Source organism: Salvelinus alpinus, chromosome 7 (genome assembly GCF_045679555.1).
Source record: "Salvelinus alpinus chromosome 7, SLU_Salpinus.1, whole genome shotgun sequence".
NCBI lineage: Eukaryota > Metazoa > Chordata > Actinopteri > Salmoniformes > Salmonidae > Salvelinus > Salvelinus alpinus.
The window spans coordinates 42,961,553-42,981,296 of record NC_092092.1 but is presented as its reverse complement, the minus strand read 5'-3'; the positions used below and the strand labels follow the sequence as shown (position 1 = coordinate 42,981,296).

The 19,744-nt window shown below is 40.3% G+C and overlaps 1 protein-coding gene across 1 annotated transcript in view; it reads right to left on the bottom strand.

The window, feature by feature from the left end:
* The window catches only part of LOC139581065 (GPI ethanolamine phosphate transferase 2-like), a 114,402-nt gene extending 97,768 nt beyond the window's left edge, over positions 1–16,634 (bottom strand). The window contains exons 1-4 of the mRNA XM_071410429.1: positions 16,176–16,634; positions 15,720–15,925; positions 8,446–8,655; positions 7,983–8,171 (exon numbers count right to left, since the gene is read on the bottom strand). Coding sequence (XP_071266530.1) covers positions 7,983–8,171; positions 8,446–8,655; positions 15,720–15,925; positions 16,176–16,329 — 759 coding nt within the window. The 5' untranslated portion in view covers positions 16,330–16,634. The remainder of the gene's footprint in view (positions 1–7,982; positions 8,172–8,445; positions 8,656–15,719; positions 15,926–16,175) is intronic.
* Between the last annotated feature and the right edge of the window lie 3,110 nt (positions 16,635–19,744).

Sequence of the window (19,744 nt, the reverse complement as noted above, 5' to 3'; positions counted from 1 at the left end):
CTAGCTATGATCAACAACCAATTTGACAAAACTTGAAGAATTTTGAAAAGAATAATGGGAAAATATTGTACAATCCAGGTGTGCAAAGCTCTTAAGAGACATACCATGAAAGACTCCCAGCTGTAATCACTGCAAAATGTGATTCTAACATGTATTGTGTGATTACTTATGTATTTCATTTTCAATACATTTGTAAAAATGTCTCAAAACATGTTTTCACTTTCTCATTATGGGGTATTGTGTGTAAACGGGTGAGAGAAAAAACTATTTAATCCATTTGGAATTCAGGCTGTAACACAACAACATGTGGAATAAGTCAAGGGGTATGAATACCTTCTGAAGGCAATGTAGTAGGCTACAACAACTGTCCTATTACCAGTGTTATCATACAGTCTTGCTCGAGATTCAAGTTCTGAAATATAAGGGATTCTACGTTATTTATAATAAAGGGTAGGCCTACATGGAGAAAATCGGACCTCTCTTATCATATATGATAAAAGGCAAATGCATGAAAAAATATATATTTTTCCAGTCAATGTAAATAGATAATACTTTTTAGGAAGTACATTTTCTTGGAAAAATAAGCAAGTTCCCACAGCAATGTTCTAATATCTAGTGGAAAGTCTTCCCAGAAGAGTGGAGGCTGTTATAGCAGCAAAGGGGGGGGACAAACTCTATATTAATGCCCATGATTTTGGAATGAGACGTTCAACTAGCAGGTGTCCACATACTTTTGGTTATGTAGTGTATTTAAACTCAAAATATGCCATTCTATTCTTTTGAGGTGCATTTCTTAAATTCATAATATTCTGTAATACCTGCCCTTAACAAATCATTAATGAATGGTCTTTGGTGTCTATTTAATTAATTTTAACACTTGAATTGTGTTTTTTTGTAGCCAACAGTTGCATAAAGTAATGAAAATTCTCTTTTGTTCTTTGAAATACATTTGATTTCATATGTTACTTAAGACCTTCATAAACACAACCAAATATTTATTATTTTGATAGCATATATGACATTTATTTGTTAGATTGTTAGAATGTTGATGTTCAAAATACACGTCATTGCTCCAAAGGGGGGTGCAACGAGGCCAGGCTTTTCTGATGTTAATCACTGTTACAGAGGCCAATCAAGGTAGATCAGGTTTGAATCAGGTGTGGCAGCATAGAGGGTTTGATTACAGCAGTGTATAGGGCAGGCTATGCTTTTATGATCATTTAATGATGATTTGAGTGCCTACATTTTGGCCCACCTACATTTTTGCTGACCCTGCCATCAACTAATTTCTGCAACACAGAAGTCTTGTGTTTCATACTAAATGAAATTGAGGTGGTCTCAATGACACCTACACATTGTTCTAGTTTAATTTAGGGATAATCATTTTTCAAATTATTAGGTGTCTATGTGAATATTCGAGTGAAAATATAAAGTGGCGTCTTCATTTTGTTGGACGAGAACATGCGGAATAATTCAATTACTGGATGCCATTTAGTAATCTAGTTAATTGTAGTCAACTTGGAATATGAAACAATGGAACTAGGCCTATACGAGCTTGTTCCAGATCTCCATCCCTGATCTAATCCATCAAGTTAGGTCTGACTACTAGGCTGCCATTCATTCAACATGCTGTCATTGGTGAACTGACTATTATGACATCATTAGCAGCCTACTGTTGACATACAGCTATATTTGTATTTTTTGGATTTTAATAGGGATCCCCATTAGCTGCTGCCAATTAATTAGCTGCTGCTCTTCCTGGGGTCCAAACACATCAAGACACTTACATTAAACATAAAACAAAAGATAAAACAGTACATCATGTAACTTTGCTACACCACTACCTATCCACAACACAAAATGCACGATACCACCGTACAACAATACCCCAATGTGCGTGTGTGTAGAGTGGGTGTGCTAGCGTCCATGTCCGTATGCGTGTCTGTACCTGTGTCTCCTCACAGTCCACGCTGTTCAATAAGGTGTAGTTTTATCTATCCATGTAGTGTACTGTGTGCCTCCCATAGTCTGTTCTGGGCTTGGGGATTGTAAAGAGAACTCTGGTGGCATGTCTTGTGGGTTAAGCATGGGTGTCCGAGCTGTGTGCCAGTAGTTTAAACAGACAGCTCGGTGCATTCAGCTTGTCGACACTTCTTACAAAAACAAGTAGTGATGAAGTCAATCTCTCCTCCACTTTGAGCCTTGACAGATTGACATGCATATCATTAATGTTAGCTCTCCGTGTACAATTAAGGGCACCTGACCGCACGACTGAACAGTAGTCCAGGTGCAACAAAACTAGGGCCTGTAGGACCTGCCTTGTTGATAGGGTTGTTTAGAAGGCAGAGCGGCACTTTATTATGGACAGACTTCTCCCCATCTTAGATAGTGCTGTATCAATATGTTTTTACCATGACAGTTTACAATCCAGGGTTACTCCAAGCAGTTTAGTCACATCAACTTGATACATTTTGACATGATTCATTACAAGATTTGGTTGAGGTTTAGGGTTTAGTGAATGATTTGTCCCAAATACAAAATATTTAGGACTAACTTATTCCTTGCCACCCATTCTGAAACTAACAGCAGCTCTTTGTTAAGTGTTGAAGTCCTATTTTGTTGAAGTCCTACTTTGGCCTTCCCTGAGTAGAAAGGAGAAGCCAGTACCTGCAGTGTGGGACAACGCACAATCTGAGCTACAGTTTCTGGAGGGGAAGGGATTAAAGACTGCAGCACTGTGACATTTGCAGACCTGCCAACCTGCACGCGGTTACAAAAAACGACCCTAAAATATGCAAAAATAGGCTTCTAGTTAGTACATTGTGGTTTTTGACTCAACCATCTGAGGTTGGAGATGAGCCAATCAGAGAACTTGGCTAGGAGAAAAAATCTCTAGCTCTCCGCTCCAGCTGTTCCACTTTATACTGTCTTTCACAGAAGTTTTGTTAGACTTTTAAAGATGACTATGCCGATGTTAATTCATCTCTAGACCCAAACTGTTACAGACCTATATCCATCCTGCCCTCCCTTTCTAAAGTCTTCGAAAGCCAAGTGAACAAACAGGTCACCGACCATTTCGAATCCCACCGTACCTTTTCCGCTATGCAGTCTGGTTTCTGAGCTGGTCATGGGTGCACCTCAGCCACGCTCAAGGTCCTACACGATATCATAACTGTTATCGATAAAAGACAGTACTGTGCAGCCATCTTCATCGACCTGGCCAAGGTAAAGCTCCATCTTATCTCAGCTCACTGGTCACCATAGCAACACCCACCCATAGCACGTGCTCCAGCAGGTAAATTTCACAGGTCATCCCCAAATCCAACACCTCTTTCGGCCGCCTTTCCTTCCAGTTCTCTGCTGCCAATGACTGGAACGAATTGCAAAAATCACTGAAGTTGGAAACTTATCTCCCTCACTAACTTTAAGCGTCAGCTGTCAGAGCAGCTTACCGATCGTTACAGGTGTACATAGCTCATCTGTAAATAGCCCATCCAACCAACTACCTACCTCATCCCCATATTTGTTTTTGTTTTTTTGCTCTTTTGCACACCAGTATTTCTACCTGCACGTCCTCATCTGCACATATATCACTCCAGTGTAAATTGCTAAATTGTAATTACTTCGCCACTATTGGCCTATTTATTGCCTCACCTCCTTATGTAATTTGCACCCACTGTATACAGATTTTTCTATTGTGTTATTGACTGTACGATTGTTTATCCTGTGTTGTTTTTGTCGCACTGCTTTGCTTTATCTTGGCCAGGTCGCAGTTGTAAATGAGAACTTGTTCTCAACTGGCCTACCTGGTTAAATAAAGGTGATTTTTTTTTATTTTTATAAAAGTTATTGATCTATCCTGTTGATAAGCTGCTAGCTAAGCTGTTAGCAATCAAGCTAACAAAGTTAGTCCCAGATGAGTTTTGCTCCATCTTAAAAAAGAAGCTCTGGCTACCTTTTTACCGTGGAGCCATGGGAGCCTACGTTTCCTTTTCTCCCTATCCCAGCCAACCACTTTGCACAATGCGTCATTTCTTATATCACGGCACAGACACAGAGTGAAGAAAAAGGATATCGCTAGTTCGGCAAGGCTATGAAAGTCACTGGAATGTTTTATACCTCGAAACTCGTTGAACGTCTACTAGTCATCTCAGCCATCTGAGGGAACATACTTTGTGGGTTTTTTCATTGAGCTTCTAAGACACCCTATGGGACCACAATGGGCTGACTATATTTAGGTCACAACGGTACTGTGTAAAGAACAGCAGCAGGCTTTTACTGGGGAAGTTTGGAGCTGAGGCTTTCAAGAACATTTAATTCAGAGCTCCCTGTTGCCTAAGCGCAAGAGAGAGTAAAATAGCTGGCGCGGTTAAATATGCACAAGAACACCATTTCCAGTCATGATCCTATACATGTTTTTACAAGAAAACGACTGTTGAGTGTTTCAAAAGCGCTAATCATAACAGGACATTCTCCCACAAATAAATGATGATACTTGTCATAACTGATATCCTAAACCTTATTACAAAAAGGATGAAAATAAGCAGGAGATTTCGTGGAAATGTGTAAATGGAAAGGTGCAGTTTCAATGTTTTGGGGCAGACAAAAATAGTGCCGCATATCCCTAAAAACTGTTCTTAGAATCTTGATTGGAACAATATACAGTACCAGTCCAAAGTTTGGACACACCTACTCATTCCAGGGTTTTTCTTTATATTTACTATTTTCTACATTGAAAAATAATAGTGAAGACATCAAAACTATGAAATAACACATTGAATCATATAGTAACCCAAAAAGTATATTTTACATTTGAGATTCTTCAAAGAAGCCACCCATTACCTTGATCACAGCTTTCCACACTCTTGGCATTCCATCAACCAGCTTCATGAGGTAGTCACCTGGAATGTGTTTCACTTAACAGGTGTGCCTTGTTAAAAGTTAATTTGTGGAATTTCTTTCCTTCTTAATGCGTTTGAGCCAATCAGTTGTGTTGTGACAAAGTAGCGGTGGAATACAGAAGATCGCTCTATTTGGTAAAAGTCCATATTATGGCAAGAACAGCTCAAATAAGCAAAGAGAAATGACAGTCCATCATTACTTTAAGACATGAAGGTCAGTCAATGCGTAACACCTCAAAAACGTTGAAGGTTTCTTCAAGTGCAGACCCAAAAACCATCAAGTGCTATGATGAAACTGGCTCTCATGAGGACCGCCACAGGACAGGAAGACCCAGTTACCTCTGCTGCAGAGGATAAGTTCATTAGAGTTAACTGCACCTCAGATTGCAGCCCAAATAAATGCGTCACAGAGTTCAAGTAACAGACACATCAACTATTCAGTGGTGACAGTGTGAATCAGGCCTTCATGGTCGAATTGTTGCAAAGAAACCCTTACTAAAGGACAACAATAAGAAGAGACTTGCTTGGGCCAAGAAACACGAGCAATGGACATTAGACCGGTGGAAATCTGTCCTTTGGTCTGACGAGTCCAAATTTGAGACGTTTGGTTCCAACCGCCGTGTCTGTGTGAGACACAGAGTAGGTGAACGGATGATCTCTGCATGTGTAGTTCTCACCGTGAAGCATGGAGGAGGAATTTTGATGGTGTGGGGGTGCTTTGCTGGTGACACCGTCAGTGATTTATTTAGAATTCAAGGCACACTTGACCAGCAGGGCTACCACAGCATTCTGCAATGATACGCCATCCCATCTGTTTTCACGCTTAGTGGAACTATAATTTGTTTTTCACAATGACCCAACCCACCTCCAGGCTGTGTAAGGGTTATTTGACCAAGGAGGAGAGTGATGGAGTGCTGCATCAGATGACCTGGCTTCCACAATCACCCGACCTCAACCCAATTGTGATGGTTTGGGATGAGTTGGACCGCAGAGTGAAGGAAAAGCAGCCAACAAGTGCTTAGCATATGTGAGAACTTCACAAAGACTGTTGGAGAAGCATTCCAGGTGAAGTTGGTTGAGAGAATGCCACGAGTGAGCAAAGTTGTCATCAAGGCAAATCAAATGGTGGCTAATTTGAAGAATCTAAAATATATTTTGATTTATATAGCACTTTTTTGGTTACTACATGATTCAATATGTGTTATTTGATAGTTTTGATGTCTTCGTCATCCCCTCTTCAAAGGGGGTGACACACTAGGCCCAAACTGCTACAGACCTATATCTATCCTACCCTGTCTTTCTAAGGTCTTCGAAAGCCAAGTTAACAGATTACCGACAATTTTCAATCCCACCGTACCTTCTCCGCTATGCAATCTGGTTTCAGAGCTGGTCATGGGTGCCACCTCAGCCACGCTCAAGGTCCTAAACAACATCATAACCGGCATCGATAAGAGACATTACTGTGCAGCTGTCTTCATCGACCTGGCCAAGGCTTTCGACTCTTGTCAATCACCACATTCTTATTGGCAGACTCGACAGCCTTGGTCTCTCAAATGATTGCCTCGCCTGGTTTACCAACTACTTCTCTGATAGAGTTCAGTGTGTCAAATCGAAGGGCCTGTTGTCCGGACCTCTGGCAGTCTCTATGGGGGTGCCACAGGGTTCAATTCTCGGGCCGACTCTCTTCTCTGTATACATCAATGATGTCGCTCTTGCTGCTGGTGATTCTCTGATCCACCTCTATGCAGACGACACCATTCTGTATACTTCTGGCCCTTCTTTGGACACTGTGTTAACTAACCTCCAGATGAGCTTCAATGCCATACAACTCTCCTTCCGTGGCCTCCAACTGCTCTTAAACACAAGTAAAACTAAATGCATGCTATTCAATCGATCACTGCCCGCACCTGCTCGCCCGTCCAGCATCACTACTCTGGACGGCTCTGACTTAGAATACGTGGACAACTACAAATACCTAGGTGTCTGGTTAGACTGTAAACTCTCCTTCCAGACTCACATTAAGCATCTCCAATCCAAAAATAAATCTAGGATCGGCTTCCTATATCGCAACAAAGCATCTTTCACTCATGCTGCCAAACATACCCTCGTAAAACTGACCATCCTACCGATCCTCGACTTTGGTGATGTCATCTATAAAATAGCCTCCAACACTCTAATCAACAAATTGGATGCAGTCTATCACAGTGCCATCTGTTTTGCCACCACTGCGACCTGTACGCTCTCGTTGGTTGGCCCTCGCTTCATACTCGTTGCCAAACCCACTGGCTACAGGTTATCTACAAGTCTCTGCTAGGTAAAGCCCTGCCTTATCTCAGCTCACTGGTGACCATAGCAGCACCCACTCGTAGCACGCGCTCCAGCAGGTATATCTCACTGGTCACCCCCAAAGCCAATTCCTCCTTTGGTCGTCTTTCCTTCCAGTTCTCTGCTGCCAATGACTGGAACGAACTGCAAAATTCTCTGAAGCTGGAGACTCATATCTCCCTCACTAGCTTTACGCACCAGCTGTCAGAGCAGCTGACAGATCACTGCACCTGTACATAGCCCATCTGTAAACAGCCCATCTACCTACCTCATCCCCATACTGTATTTATTTATTTATCTTCTCCTTTGCACCCCAGTATCTCTACTTGCACATTCATCTTCTGCACATCTACCATTCCAGTGTTTAATTGCTATATTGTAATTACTTCGCCACCATGGCCTTTTTATTGCCTTAACTCCCTTATCTTACCTCATTTGCACTCACTGTATATAGACTTTTTGTTTTCTTTTGTTCTACTGTATTATTGACTGTATGTTTTGTTTATTCCATGTGTAACTCTGTGTTGTTGTATGTGCCGAGTTGCTATGCTTTATCTTGGCCAGGTCGCAGTTGCAAATGAGAACTTGTTCTCAACTAGCCTACCTGGTTAAATAAAGGTGAAATAAAAAGAAAAATACAGTATTATTCTACAATGTAGAAAATAGTCAAAATAAAGAAAAACCCTTGAATGAGTATCCAAACTTTTGACTGGTACTGTATGTGTTATTTTGCTATTGAAAAGTAGTCTTCTATACCTTTAAGATGAGGGAGCCATGAATCTTCTTGAGGATGTCGTCCATCTCCATTAGTTTGGGCTGGATGAGGGAGCTGTGGGGTCCACTGATGTGGCCGATGTGGTCCAGGCCCAGGTAGTGCAGGATCAGAATGTCCCAGTCGTCTCTCTTCAGCGTGCCGTCCAGGTGACGAGTCACGTTGTTGTCAACCTGGTAAGAGTCAGCGGGGACATGTCAACACAAAAGACTAACACCAAGACACAATCCAGAATGTGTCATTGTTTCTGAATCAGACCTTTGAGAAACTCTTTACGTATAGTATGTAAGAAATATTATGTAATAGAAACAGATTAAAGTTGAGCTAATATGATACGGAATCTTCACATCTTCACAAAAAAATCACATCAAACAAACAAAATCAATGAGAGTGCAAAGGTTAAAGGGCATGACCCTGACCTTCAAACAGACAATGACCATGACTGACCTCAGTGTAGTCGGACACAAAGAAAGAGGTGGTGCCGTCATACTCCATGAAGTGCTTTGGAAAGAGCTTCACCCAGGTGTCGTCCCCATAGAACACCATCCGTTTGCCCGCCGTCTTGGCCTGCCAGATGAGGTTGTCCTCCAGCAGTGCGGGGGAGTTCAGGTTCATCACCACGTCGATGAAACCTGGGATACTGCCTGTGGTCAGGGCCTAGAGGGAGGAGGAGGGCCAAGGGAGTTTGTCAATCTAGGTACAGTACCAGTCAAAAATTTGGACAGCTACTCATTCAATGGTATTTCTTCAATTTTCTACATTGTAGAATAATAGTGAAGACATCAAAACTATGAAATAAAACATATGCAATCATTTAGTAACCAAAAAAGTGTTAAATCAAAATATATTTTATTTTTGAGATTCTTCAAAGTAGCCTTGATGACAGCTTTGCACACTGTTATTTCATATTTTTGATGTCTACAATGTAGAAAATACTCAAAATAAAGACAAACCCTGGAATGAGTAGGTGCGTCCAAACTTTTGACTGGTACTATATGTAAAGCTAGCAATAGGCTAATTGTGCAACATAATTGTCAGGTGTAGTCAGCAAATATCATCGTTATTCAAAGTATCAGTGTTATTTCGTTACGCTAGCATCTCCATTTACTCAACTATAATTTGCAGTAAAACAAGGCTAACACCGGAGCTACAGCAATTACAATGGGAAACTGGTGTAAGATGGTGTTCAAAGCAATCACTTAACGACACATTTATTTACGATAAAAAAATGAAATACTGTATTATGTAATGAGAATACTTTCATAATAGTAGCCTGTCTATGGAGGATTGATAGTGACTATGACTATTTATTGTATCACATAATGTATTACATAATGTTGTGTCCTCCACAGCTAGTTAAAGCCAATAAAGAAACACATATAGGCCAAGATGTTGTTGGCAGTATCTCACTAGCCTGTCACAAGCGAGGCATATCAACATGTTTTCACTCTGAAGTGTTTACAGCAACTCTTTGCATAATCACTGTGATTTCTCACAATCAGGCATTCTGGGGCAAATAACCTTGAGCCAGCCTCACAGAAGGAAGCAAACTAGTCTAAACTAAACTATGATATGGATTCCATGCCTTTCTTTTTCCACAAAATTGTTCTCGTGCTCGTGCTTTGGTCCAATTGCACATGTCAAAAGCACAGTGTCAAAAGCACCTGCTGGCCTTTGTAATTCAAGCAAAACTATCAGAATTATCTACATTTAAGGCTGTTGCATGCTTCCCAGTTGAAACAGTTTATGCATATATTATGACAACATTATGTGATGTTTTTGTTCGTTTCGGTGTTCCGGCAGGGATTTTCCGGCTGTTCGAGCGGAAAAAATATATACTTGAGGCAAGTTGAAGTTCTGTTGCCAAAGTCTACGCCCCTTCGTCGGTGATTGGTCAACAGTACTACTACTAGTAGGAGTAGGAATGGGATTCTTCAATTAAGTGTTTAAGTGTATTTAACTTTTGTTATTGACCAAATACTTATTTTCCACCATAATTTGCAAATAAATTCATTAAAAATCCTACAATGTGATTTTCTGGATTTCTTTTTCTCATTTTGTCTGTCATAGTTGAAGTGTACCTATGATGAAAATTACAGGCCTCTCATCTTTTTAAGTGGGAGAACTTGCACAATTGGTGGCTGACTAAATACTTTTTTGCCCCACTGTATATGTACAGGCTACATTGACTTTTTCCCCATTATTTTAGGCCGTCTGTCATTAGTTCATAAGCCTAAACTTCAGGGCCTAACTGTACGCGTGCTAAATCGCCTACATGCCAATTGCTTTTGGAAATGGGCAGAAAAGGTTAATCATGTTGATCCACGGAGGCAAATAGGAGCGGAATTCAACAAGAGAAAAGCTGCGAAATGGAGAGTTGAAAATAAAGAAAAGGGGAAAAGTCATGTTTGGGAAAGATTTGGTGAAGTGGTAAAAAAATATGTTTTACTGTCACATACACCGGATAGGTGCAGTGAAATGTGTTGTTTTACAGGGTCAGCCATAGTATGATAGCAGTGCCGGCTATGTTATGTGTGATGGTTGTGAGGTGCTAAACAAATTTGACTTCAAATGGCCCTATGGCACGTCAAGGCAACAGAAGTCTACTGTTTAGATGGGTTCAATGGAGACTGAACAATGACTGTACACTGACTGTAGGTCTATAACCTCTCAAATAACCTTAATATTAACTCCTGCTAAATTAAGCATTTCCTGCATTAAAATGATACACCAAATGTAGGCTAACTTTTTACTCAGGAACAGGAGTGGAGAAATATTATTGATTTATTTCCCCATCTTAAGAGAATGTGAACTCGCAGTTAGCACCTCTCCAGGCGGTATCTAGCTATCTTCATCAGCGTTATAAAGGGCGACCTGAAATCTTATCAGAAACATGTTGGGTCGTTTTCACAGCTTTCTATTTCCTTACAACCGGTCAAAATGATGTAAAATAGGACATTTTGCCCAGAAAATCATTCCTGTTTTTGTTTTTCTTGCAAAGGTTAATTTAGTCTTGTAGGGTAACATATAATGACAAAAGAGAAGCTGCATGTATCTAATCATAGACTAAGTTGACTAACAAATAGCCTACCAAAATGTCAGAAATTATAAGCAGAAACAAATCTAAAGTCAAGCAAAAGAAATCCTGCATCCCCTCTGTCAGCGCATTTTCTATAACATTTCAGGCTATCAATCAAGTTAGAGTAGCTAGCTTGTCTAACTATCTTAGCTGGCATGACTGCTGGCAAGGTTGGTAGACTTTAGAAAATAAGCAAGCAATAACTAAATTGGACTGAATAAGGCTCACATTCCTTTCAATCTTTTACCCGGATTTAGCAGTGATGCACAGAAGCATATTTAGTGTCTTTATAAAAAAGAACCATCAGTTCTTTTTCATCACCATACAGACAGCTTAAGAGGTATGCTTAGATATGCAGGAAAACATACATATTTTTTAAATAGAATTAAGCATAATGATTATGGCTCTAGATTGCAAGACAAGGCTGTTTCAGGTGTTGCCATCCTATATAGCCATCCTCACGCACTCTGTGCCCCCTCAGGTTTTTGGGGTGTATGATGCCCCTGGTTCAGAACCCCAAGGTGGTCCAAATGGATATCTTTAGATCTCTACTCTGCTACAGCTTCAAACCCTGATTGGAGGTAAGGTATGCATCATTTTCAAGCGAGGCCTACATTGCAAAAGTCAGCGAATAGTTTAGATTGATGCTTAACTTTTGATCTTACGTAGGATATTTACACAAACTCTCGAGAGACAACATCAGTCTATCCATCTATGATGGTTCACTTGGCAGCTCACACGAACCACACAACCCTCCGTCTGTGACAGAGAGCTCAGTTGAAACCTGTACCGTCTCGTTCTTAGATGTGGTAAGAAAGCGCACACTCAAATCAGATGCAAGAGAAAAGTTTGTCTCAAGCAGGGTTTCTGACGATTTCATCATTGGTAGGCTGGGAAAAACCGCAACACTTGTTGAGGAGAAGCTCCCTTTCCTGCAGAGGATATGACTGGTAGGCAAAATAAATATGTTGGTTGAGCATTGGAGTCGATGGAGAGAAGATCCAGTTTTGGGACCTGGTGGAGGAACAGAGGAAACCCTTGACTGAGCTCTGGAGGAAGCATAGACCTGACACAAAAACATATTAGTCTGTGTCAGACCCAAAGTAATCCTCACCAGTATGTTAAGGGAACACGCTGGAACGCACCATGCATTATTAAGGCTTAGCACTAAGGGAGGGCCTTGAAAATGCAGCTAGCATTGTATGTTAAATAAGGCGGAGTCAAAGACTGGCGAAAAAAGAAGTGGGTCCAATAAGTGCACTCTCAAAGCATGATGTGGTTTAGCCCGAAAACACGTGACCAAATACTGTGGTGCTGACTTGCTGCACCCTCGACAACTACTGTGATTATTATTATTTGACCATGCTGGTCATTTATGAACATTTGAACATCTTGGCCATGTTCTGTTATAATCTCCACCCGGCACCCCTCATAGCCTGGTTCCTCTCTAGGTTTCTTCCTAGGTTTTGGCCTCTAGGGAGTTTTTCCTAGCCACAGTGCTTCTACACCTGCATTGCTTGCTGTTTGGGGTTTTAGGCTGGATTTCTGTACAGCACTTTGAGATATCAGCTGATGTAAGAAGGGCTATATAAATACATTTGATTTTGATTTTTGATTTGTGTTTGGGATAACGACTAAATATTAGGTCTTTTGGATGGTTGGTTGGTTCAGAGTCTTAGTAATGCAGATCATATGCTTTCTTTTCCCAGGGCATTTTCATATATTCCTACATACTCTCCAGAAACCAATATTATTTCCCCCCGTCCCTGAGCAATTGTCATCTTCATAATTTACTAAATAGAATGACTACCCACGCACATCACTACGGGTGAACAAAGCGACACAAAGGAAAGGTACATTAAGATGAATATGTCAAATGTATCTGAAGCAAAGACAGAAAGAAAAGCTCCCCACTTCTTCCCATTACAATGGAATTAAAAGGCGAATAATGTCTGCGACGTATTGATTGAGTTATTGATTGAGTCAAAACCTCTTTCTCATAGACCCACTCATCCATATTGGCATTTCCAAATGCTGCAATTCCTTGCTGACCCTCATGGAAGTTGTATCCAACTTAGGGTCATCGTGAGCAGACAGGTCTTCACTATTTTGGCCCAGTTTCCCCAGAGTTAGCCCAGGCCTATTAAAATGTGTTCAATAGAGATTCACCAGAACTCCTCTCCGCTAGCTGTATGTTCTTGTTACAGTGAAACCGACGGCTTATACAATCGGCCACAAAAAAAACATATTTTCTCATGTGTCCATTCCAATGAAAGGATATGTGAGGAAATTCTTCAGAATCAAAAAACTACCACTGGCCACCGGAAAGTATTTGGAATGCTAACGAGTCTGAGCAGGTGTAGAGCAATTTGTAAAATCTGAGCAAAAGACACCAAATATTTCCTCCACACAGAACAGTGTTTTCAACAATGCAACCTAAGGGAATGTGCGAAAGCCTTGACCCCGTGATAAGTAGAGATGAACTTTCATTTACAACTTTCTCAACAGAAGTGATGAGCAAACGGGTCATTGTCGATGATGCGTGCAGTCACACTGGCCAATCGTTCATCATCGGGGAATCATGAAGCGCCACTGGTCCACTAGGGCTGTGGTGAGCTTGTGTTCACTCACTGGTCTTCGCTTAATAACATACGTTTCACCTCATTTGGGTGAAGAGTTATTCAGAGTTATTAAGTCTGCATCACACGCTACTATCTGCAGTATTTGAGACAGCAAAGCCAATAAAGTGTGGTGACCCTGAAAAAGGCTTCCAAGAATAGACAGAGGTCAAAATACAGGCTTGGTCTTCACCTCAACAATTACCAGTAGGACCTATGTTTAAAAAAAATACAAATAAAAGTTTTTAAATGGCCCCAACTCCACCTTTGACAAATGAACAAACCCCACACAATCTAATCTATAAGAGAACTCCCTGTCTGCAAAGCAAAGGTCTTCCCAACACAGCTTAGTCGGCCAAAGTTAGTGAGTGAGCATAGTCGGTGATTGGGTCTTCTGGACGCACTGTGGCTTTACCTGCAAAGGCATTGTTTTGTCCTGAAAAGACTTTCTCTTATCACTTAAGTGGGCGGGAGATGTGAAAATAGTCAAGGAATTGGAATGGGACTCTGAGTGCGTGTGCGAGCACAGTGCCAGTTCCAGGTACAAGCCATATAAGTGGTCGCTTAGGGCAACCTAGCGCTAGGCTCAGTCGGGGTCTCAACTTACTATTTAGAGTTAGAATAGTAGAATACATCAGGTGAAATTTCCACATTTGGTTGTGCATACACGGTTATCTTGTTCTGAAAATCACTCAATTAGCTATGTCAGGTAACTATTTTTTAAATTGGTAGTTAGTCTAGCCAGCTACTGTATCTAAACCTGTAGCAATCATGGCCGAATACCAACCAGGCACGCAATGCACGTGCCCAGGAGCCCTGACCTCCAGGGGGCGCCCATTCATTTTGTTAGTCATTCTCACTCCAATATCACATTAACATGGTATAAGTCATTACAAAATGTGTAGAATTGCAGGAAACCTGCTTTAAAACTTGAATTTCTCTCTCCACCGTCAAGCGGTGGGCCACTAAAATGTTTTGTCGCGAGGTGGGGGGCCCAAAGGCTAGAGCCGGCCCTGTGTGTGTTTGTACATATTATCAACAACAGGAAACTGGGCCTAAGTCACGCCATTCCCTGTGTGCCTCAAAACACAAGGGCAGCAATACACAGCGTACAATTCAGCCAGTATATCCACTGAAATATTTATTTTCCTCAACAATTCACTCAATTACATCCCTCCCCAAACTGCCTTTTCTGGGATGTATTTCCTGTCACACAGCCAGAGGCTGGCTGGTGTACTCCTAATGAATGGGCTGTGTCTCTGGGTGATTCTGATTTGGGTTAGTTGGCCATGTCATACCAGTTGATTGGGTGCACTGCAGTGATTTGGAAAGATGCAGCATTCCATGATGGCAGACTTGCACTGCCACCTTCTGGTATGAATGAGAACGTCTCAATACAAAGATGTGCCAATTGTTGTTTACTGCTTATTCAGGGTAGGCAATTTTTTTGGCAGGTGTTGAATTAAAACCTATGAATGATCTATTAGGCCCAATTAGCTATGGTAAATGAGCGTTGACATTTTGAAAGTAGCTATAGAGTAATTTGATCAACTGTCAGAAAAAGGTGGTAGGGTACACGTATTCTGTGTCTCTTTGAACCACATACCACGCATGTCATTAAATCTATAGCTAGACTAATACTCATAAGTATTTATATTCAAATAGATCTATAACAAGACAACAGTTGAAACAGTGTCTCATTTTGAAGATGATTTCAAAGAAAAAGGATTATTAGGACTTTTTAAATGGCCAGAACTCAAATCAATGAATCAACCAAAGCTCGACATATGTGCCCAGTCAGTTCAACACACTTCATCCAAGGTTTTGAACCCAAACACATGACAACCCACGACATTTCACCAGACACTGTCACAAAGCAGCATTTTCAAGGTAGAAAAGATCATCCTGCACACAATATTACCTCTGCACACTTATTGCAATATTGTGAGTTGTGGGAGTTCTCTTTTTCTACAAATAACTGCACCACAAATGAGAGTGAGTTATGGTGGTGTTTTACTTCGTACCTTGATTCGGGGCATTGTAACTGTAGGAGGTCTTGCCTTGGCCACAAAGCTGTGTGTGGAGCCCCTCTCCACTAGGTGCCTTGTGTACGGCATGTACTTTCTCCCATTGGGACCAAACACAAAGTCCTCCCTGAGCGCATCGATCAACACTATCACCACTCTCTTAAACAGGGGGTCTGGGACCTTGGATGAGTTAGGGGAGCTCCCTGTAAATGCCAAAAAAAATGCCACAGTTATCAACACATTATAGGTATTGTAGACAACACTGAGGAACAAATGGGTAGGGTAACATTTATTCTGTGAACAAAATAAAAACTTTTTTGACTTGTCATCATTCAAGCAAGTAGCTAGCTATCCAATGCAGAAAATCAATATAGTCAGCTAAGAATAACAGTACCACTCTAATTGTAAGTATAGCTAGCTAGCCAGAGAGAAAAGAATGTCAACAAAACACACCTGTGAATGGTTCAGCCGGAAGATCTGACAGCTTGCTTTTCGATGAAAAAGATGATTTGACAGGGACTGGGAAAAATCCCCTAAGAAACAAGGCTACGCTTAATACTTGGAGTATGAGACAAAACGAGGCAAAAACCGACGAACGTACCCTCATTTTGCTGACAGGCTAGCTACCTAGCTAGTTGACTGCTATGACATGAAAGGATAAACGTTATCCTTGACAGCAGTGTTTGATTTAATCCTCTGACTCTTGCATTACAAGGAAGTGGCTAGCTTGATGTAATGAATGGCTCTCCCACTGGCGAGCTAACTCGCCCCAATTTGCAAAAAAAAAATCGATTTACAATAACAAAATGTATGTTTTTGTGGCATATTCATCACCACCGAAAAACATTTGTTTCTACCATTTGAAAGTGATGCTTTCAGGAACTGGAGCTGTCAACTTGGTTCCGGGTTGGTTTAAACTAGCTACGGATAGCCGAAGCAGTCAAACAACGTAACTGGGATTTGTGTGGACTTCGAGAATAATTACGATACATCCAGAGAAATATGCTTTGGAAAGATTACTTGTATTGATATTTATGATTTTTTAAATAACTACAAGTTTAATGTATTTAATTATTGTGATATGTTGAATGGTCAAAATAGAAAATATTTAGTTTGGGCTCCCGAGTGGTGCAGCGGTCTAAGGCACTGCATCTCAGTGCTAGAGGCATCACTACATACAGCCTGGAATCGAACCAGGGTGTATCACAACCGGCTGTGATTGGGAGTCCCATAGGAGGGCACACAATTGGCCTGGGTTTGGTCAGTGTAGGCCGTCATTATAAATAAGAATTTGTTCTTAACTGACTTGCCTAGTTAAATTAAGGTAAAAAAAAATGTAATGTTTGGTAAGAACAGATAACAGTTTGTGGAGCATGGTTTACTGTAATGTTTTTGTAAAGCTTTGAGGTAAAATTGTCCCCACTACAGATCTGAGATCAGCTCCCTTCCCCAATCATAGCCTTAAAGTTAGAATCGGTATTTCATTTCTGCATATGTAATTGTACAGTATATGTACCCATTGATTATTTAAGAAATAAGGCCCTAGGGGGTGTGGTATACAGCCAATATACCACAGCTAAGAGATGTTCTTATGCACGACGCAACGCAGAGTATACCACAAACCCTCGAGGTGCCTTATTGCTATTATAAACTGGTTACCAATGTAGTTAGAGCAATACAAATACATGTTTCGTCATCCCCATGGTATACGGTCTGATATAACACGGCTTTCAGCCAATCAGCATTCAGGGCTCGGACAATCCAGAGTATAATGAAGATTATAAATGCATCATGAGCTTATAGTTCAATTGTCATTCCCCAACAGAACCCAAAATATAAGCTTGTTTAACTCCAATGGTTGTAAACAAAGTAGATGTAAACAAACACTGTATAGCACCAAATCATGGTTAAAACTATAATTTTAATATCATGGATGGTCAGTCCTTGTAACCATAGCTTGGTCTATGAATTTGAGAGTGGTTACATTTCTCCAGACCCATCAGTGAGCTTTTTACCATAACAGAGTTGATGTGTCCTGTTTGTTAGCCTATTGTTTCAATTAAGGATTCTAGCTATAACTATTAGTGGGGGAAATGTAAAATATTTAAAGTTGACAAAAAATTATTGCAAGGTAGGCCAAGGCCTATACTGTAGGCTAGCAACCTAAAATGGACAAAATGCAGCAGCAAAATATATATATATATATACTTTACCATTCAAAAGTTTGGGGTCACTTAGAAATGTCCTTGTTTTTGAAAGTAAAGCACATTTTTTGTCCATTAAAATAACATCAAATTGATCAGATATACAGTGTAGACACTGTTAATGTTTTAAATTACTTTTGTTGCTGGAAACGGCAGATTTTTAATGGGATATATACATAGGCGTACAGAGGCCCATTGTAAGCAACCTACACTCCTGTGTTCCAATGGCACGTTGTGTTAGTTAATCCAAGTTTATCATTTTAAAAGGCTAATTGATCATTAGAAAACCCTTTTGCAATTATGTTAGCACAGCTGAAAACTGTTGTACTGATTCAAGAAGCAATAAAACTGGCCTTCTTTAGACTAGTTGAGTATCTGGAGCATCAGCATTTGTGGGTTTGATTACAGGCTCAAAATGGCCAGAAACAAAGAACTTTCTTCTGAAACTCATCAGTCTATTCTTGTACTGAAAGATGAAGGCTATTCCATGCGAGAAATTGCCAAGAAACTGAAGATCTGGTACAACGCTGTGTACTACTCAGAACAGCACAAACTGTCTCTAACCAGAATAGAAAGAGGAGTGGGAGGCCCCGGTGCACAACTGAGCAAGAGGACAAGTACATTAAAGTGTCTGGTTTGAGAAACAGACGCCTCACAAGTCCTCAACTGGCAGCTTCATTAAGTTAACTTCTTCGGGATCAAAACTGATGTTATTTTTTTATTACTTTACTATTTTTAAGCTGATAATGGCCAGTCAACTTTTAAAAATCAACCCTGGAGCTCTATTTCAATTTCGAAATAACATGTTCCTTAAGACCTGCCCTTAGCAACTAAATAATGAAATGTCTTTGTGATGGTGTTTATTTAAATGATGAATTGTGGTGTTTTATTGAGTTTTCGTTTATAAGTGTATCCTACAGTTACATAAACAAATTAAAATGCTATTGTGTTATTTGAAATACACTTTCTTACTCTAATGTTACCTAAGAATGTAATAAATACAACCAAATGATTATTCTTCCAATTGCATATATGAAATGTGTTCATTAGACTATTTGAATGTTGACGTTCAAAAGACACTTCATTGGCCCAAAGGCATTAGGACACACGCTGCATATTAAACAGCATCAAAGGAAACATAAATTATAGCCTAACAGTATGCTAATATGATTAATAATAGGCCACAGCCTATATAGACTAGATCAGTGGTCGCCAACCTTTTCTTAGTCAGGATCACTTTCTGAGACAAAATGCGAGCCGAGTTCAATTATCTTCTGGGCGCGGAGATCAAGTGCGCAATGTATCGTGTGATATCAGTGAAATGAACATTAGCCTATGAGGCCTAACTAGAGTGAATGGGTGGAGAAGCACAGGGCAAAGTTTTATTTCCAATGAAATTTACTTCCTAAAAATGATTGACTGGAAAAAAATATTGTTTCACGCATTTGCCTATTATTATATATACTGTAATAGGTGGTCTGATTTTCTCGATGTAGGCCTACCCCTTACTACAAATAACATTGAGTCCCTTATATGTCGAAACTGGAGTCTCAAGCTAGGCTATATGATACAACTGATAATAGGTCAGTTGTTGTAGCCTACTACTTGCGAGGCACAACATAAATTGAACATAAATGTTTTTTTTTCACTGGTCAGTCTCAGTGGAGGGAGGGTCGAAGTGGGGAAGCATGTTTCATGATTTCTAAAACTGTTGAATAAAAACAGCATTGTAGTGTTTTTTTAAACTCATTCATAAAAACAGCATTGTGGTGTTTTTTTACTCATTCATAAAAACAGCATTGTAGTGTTTTTTTACTC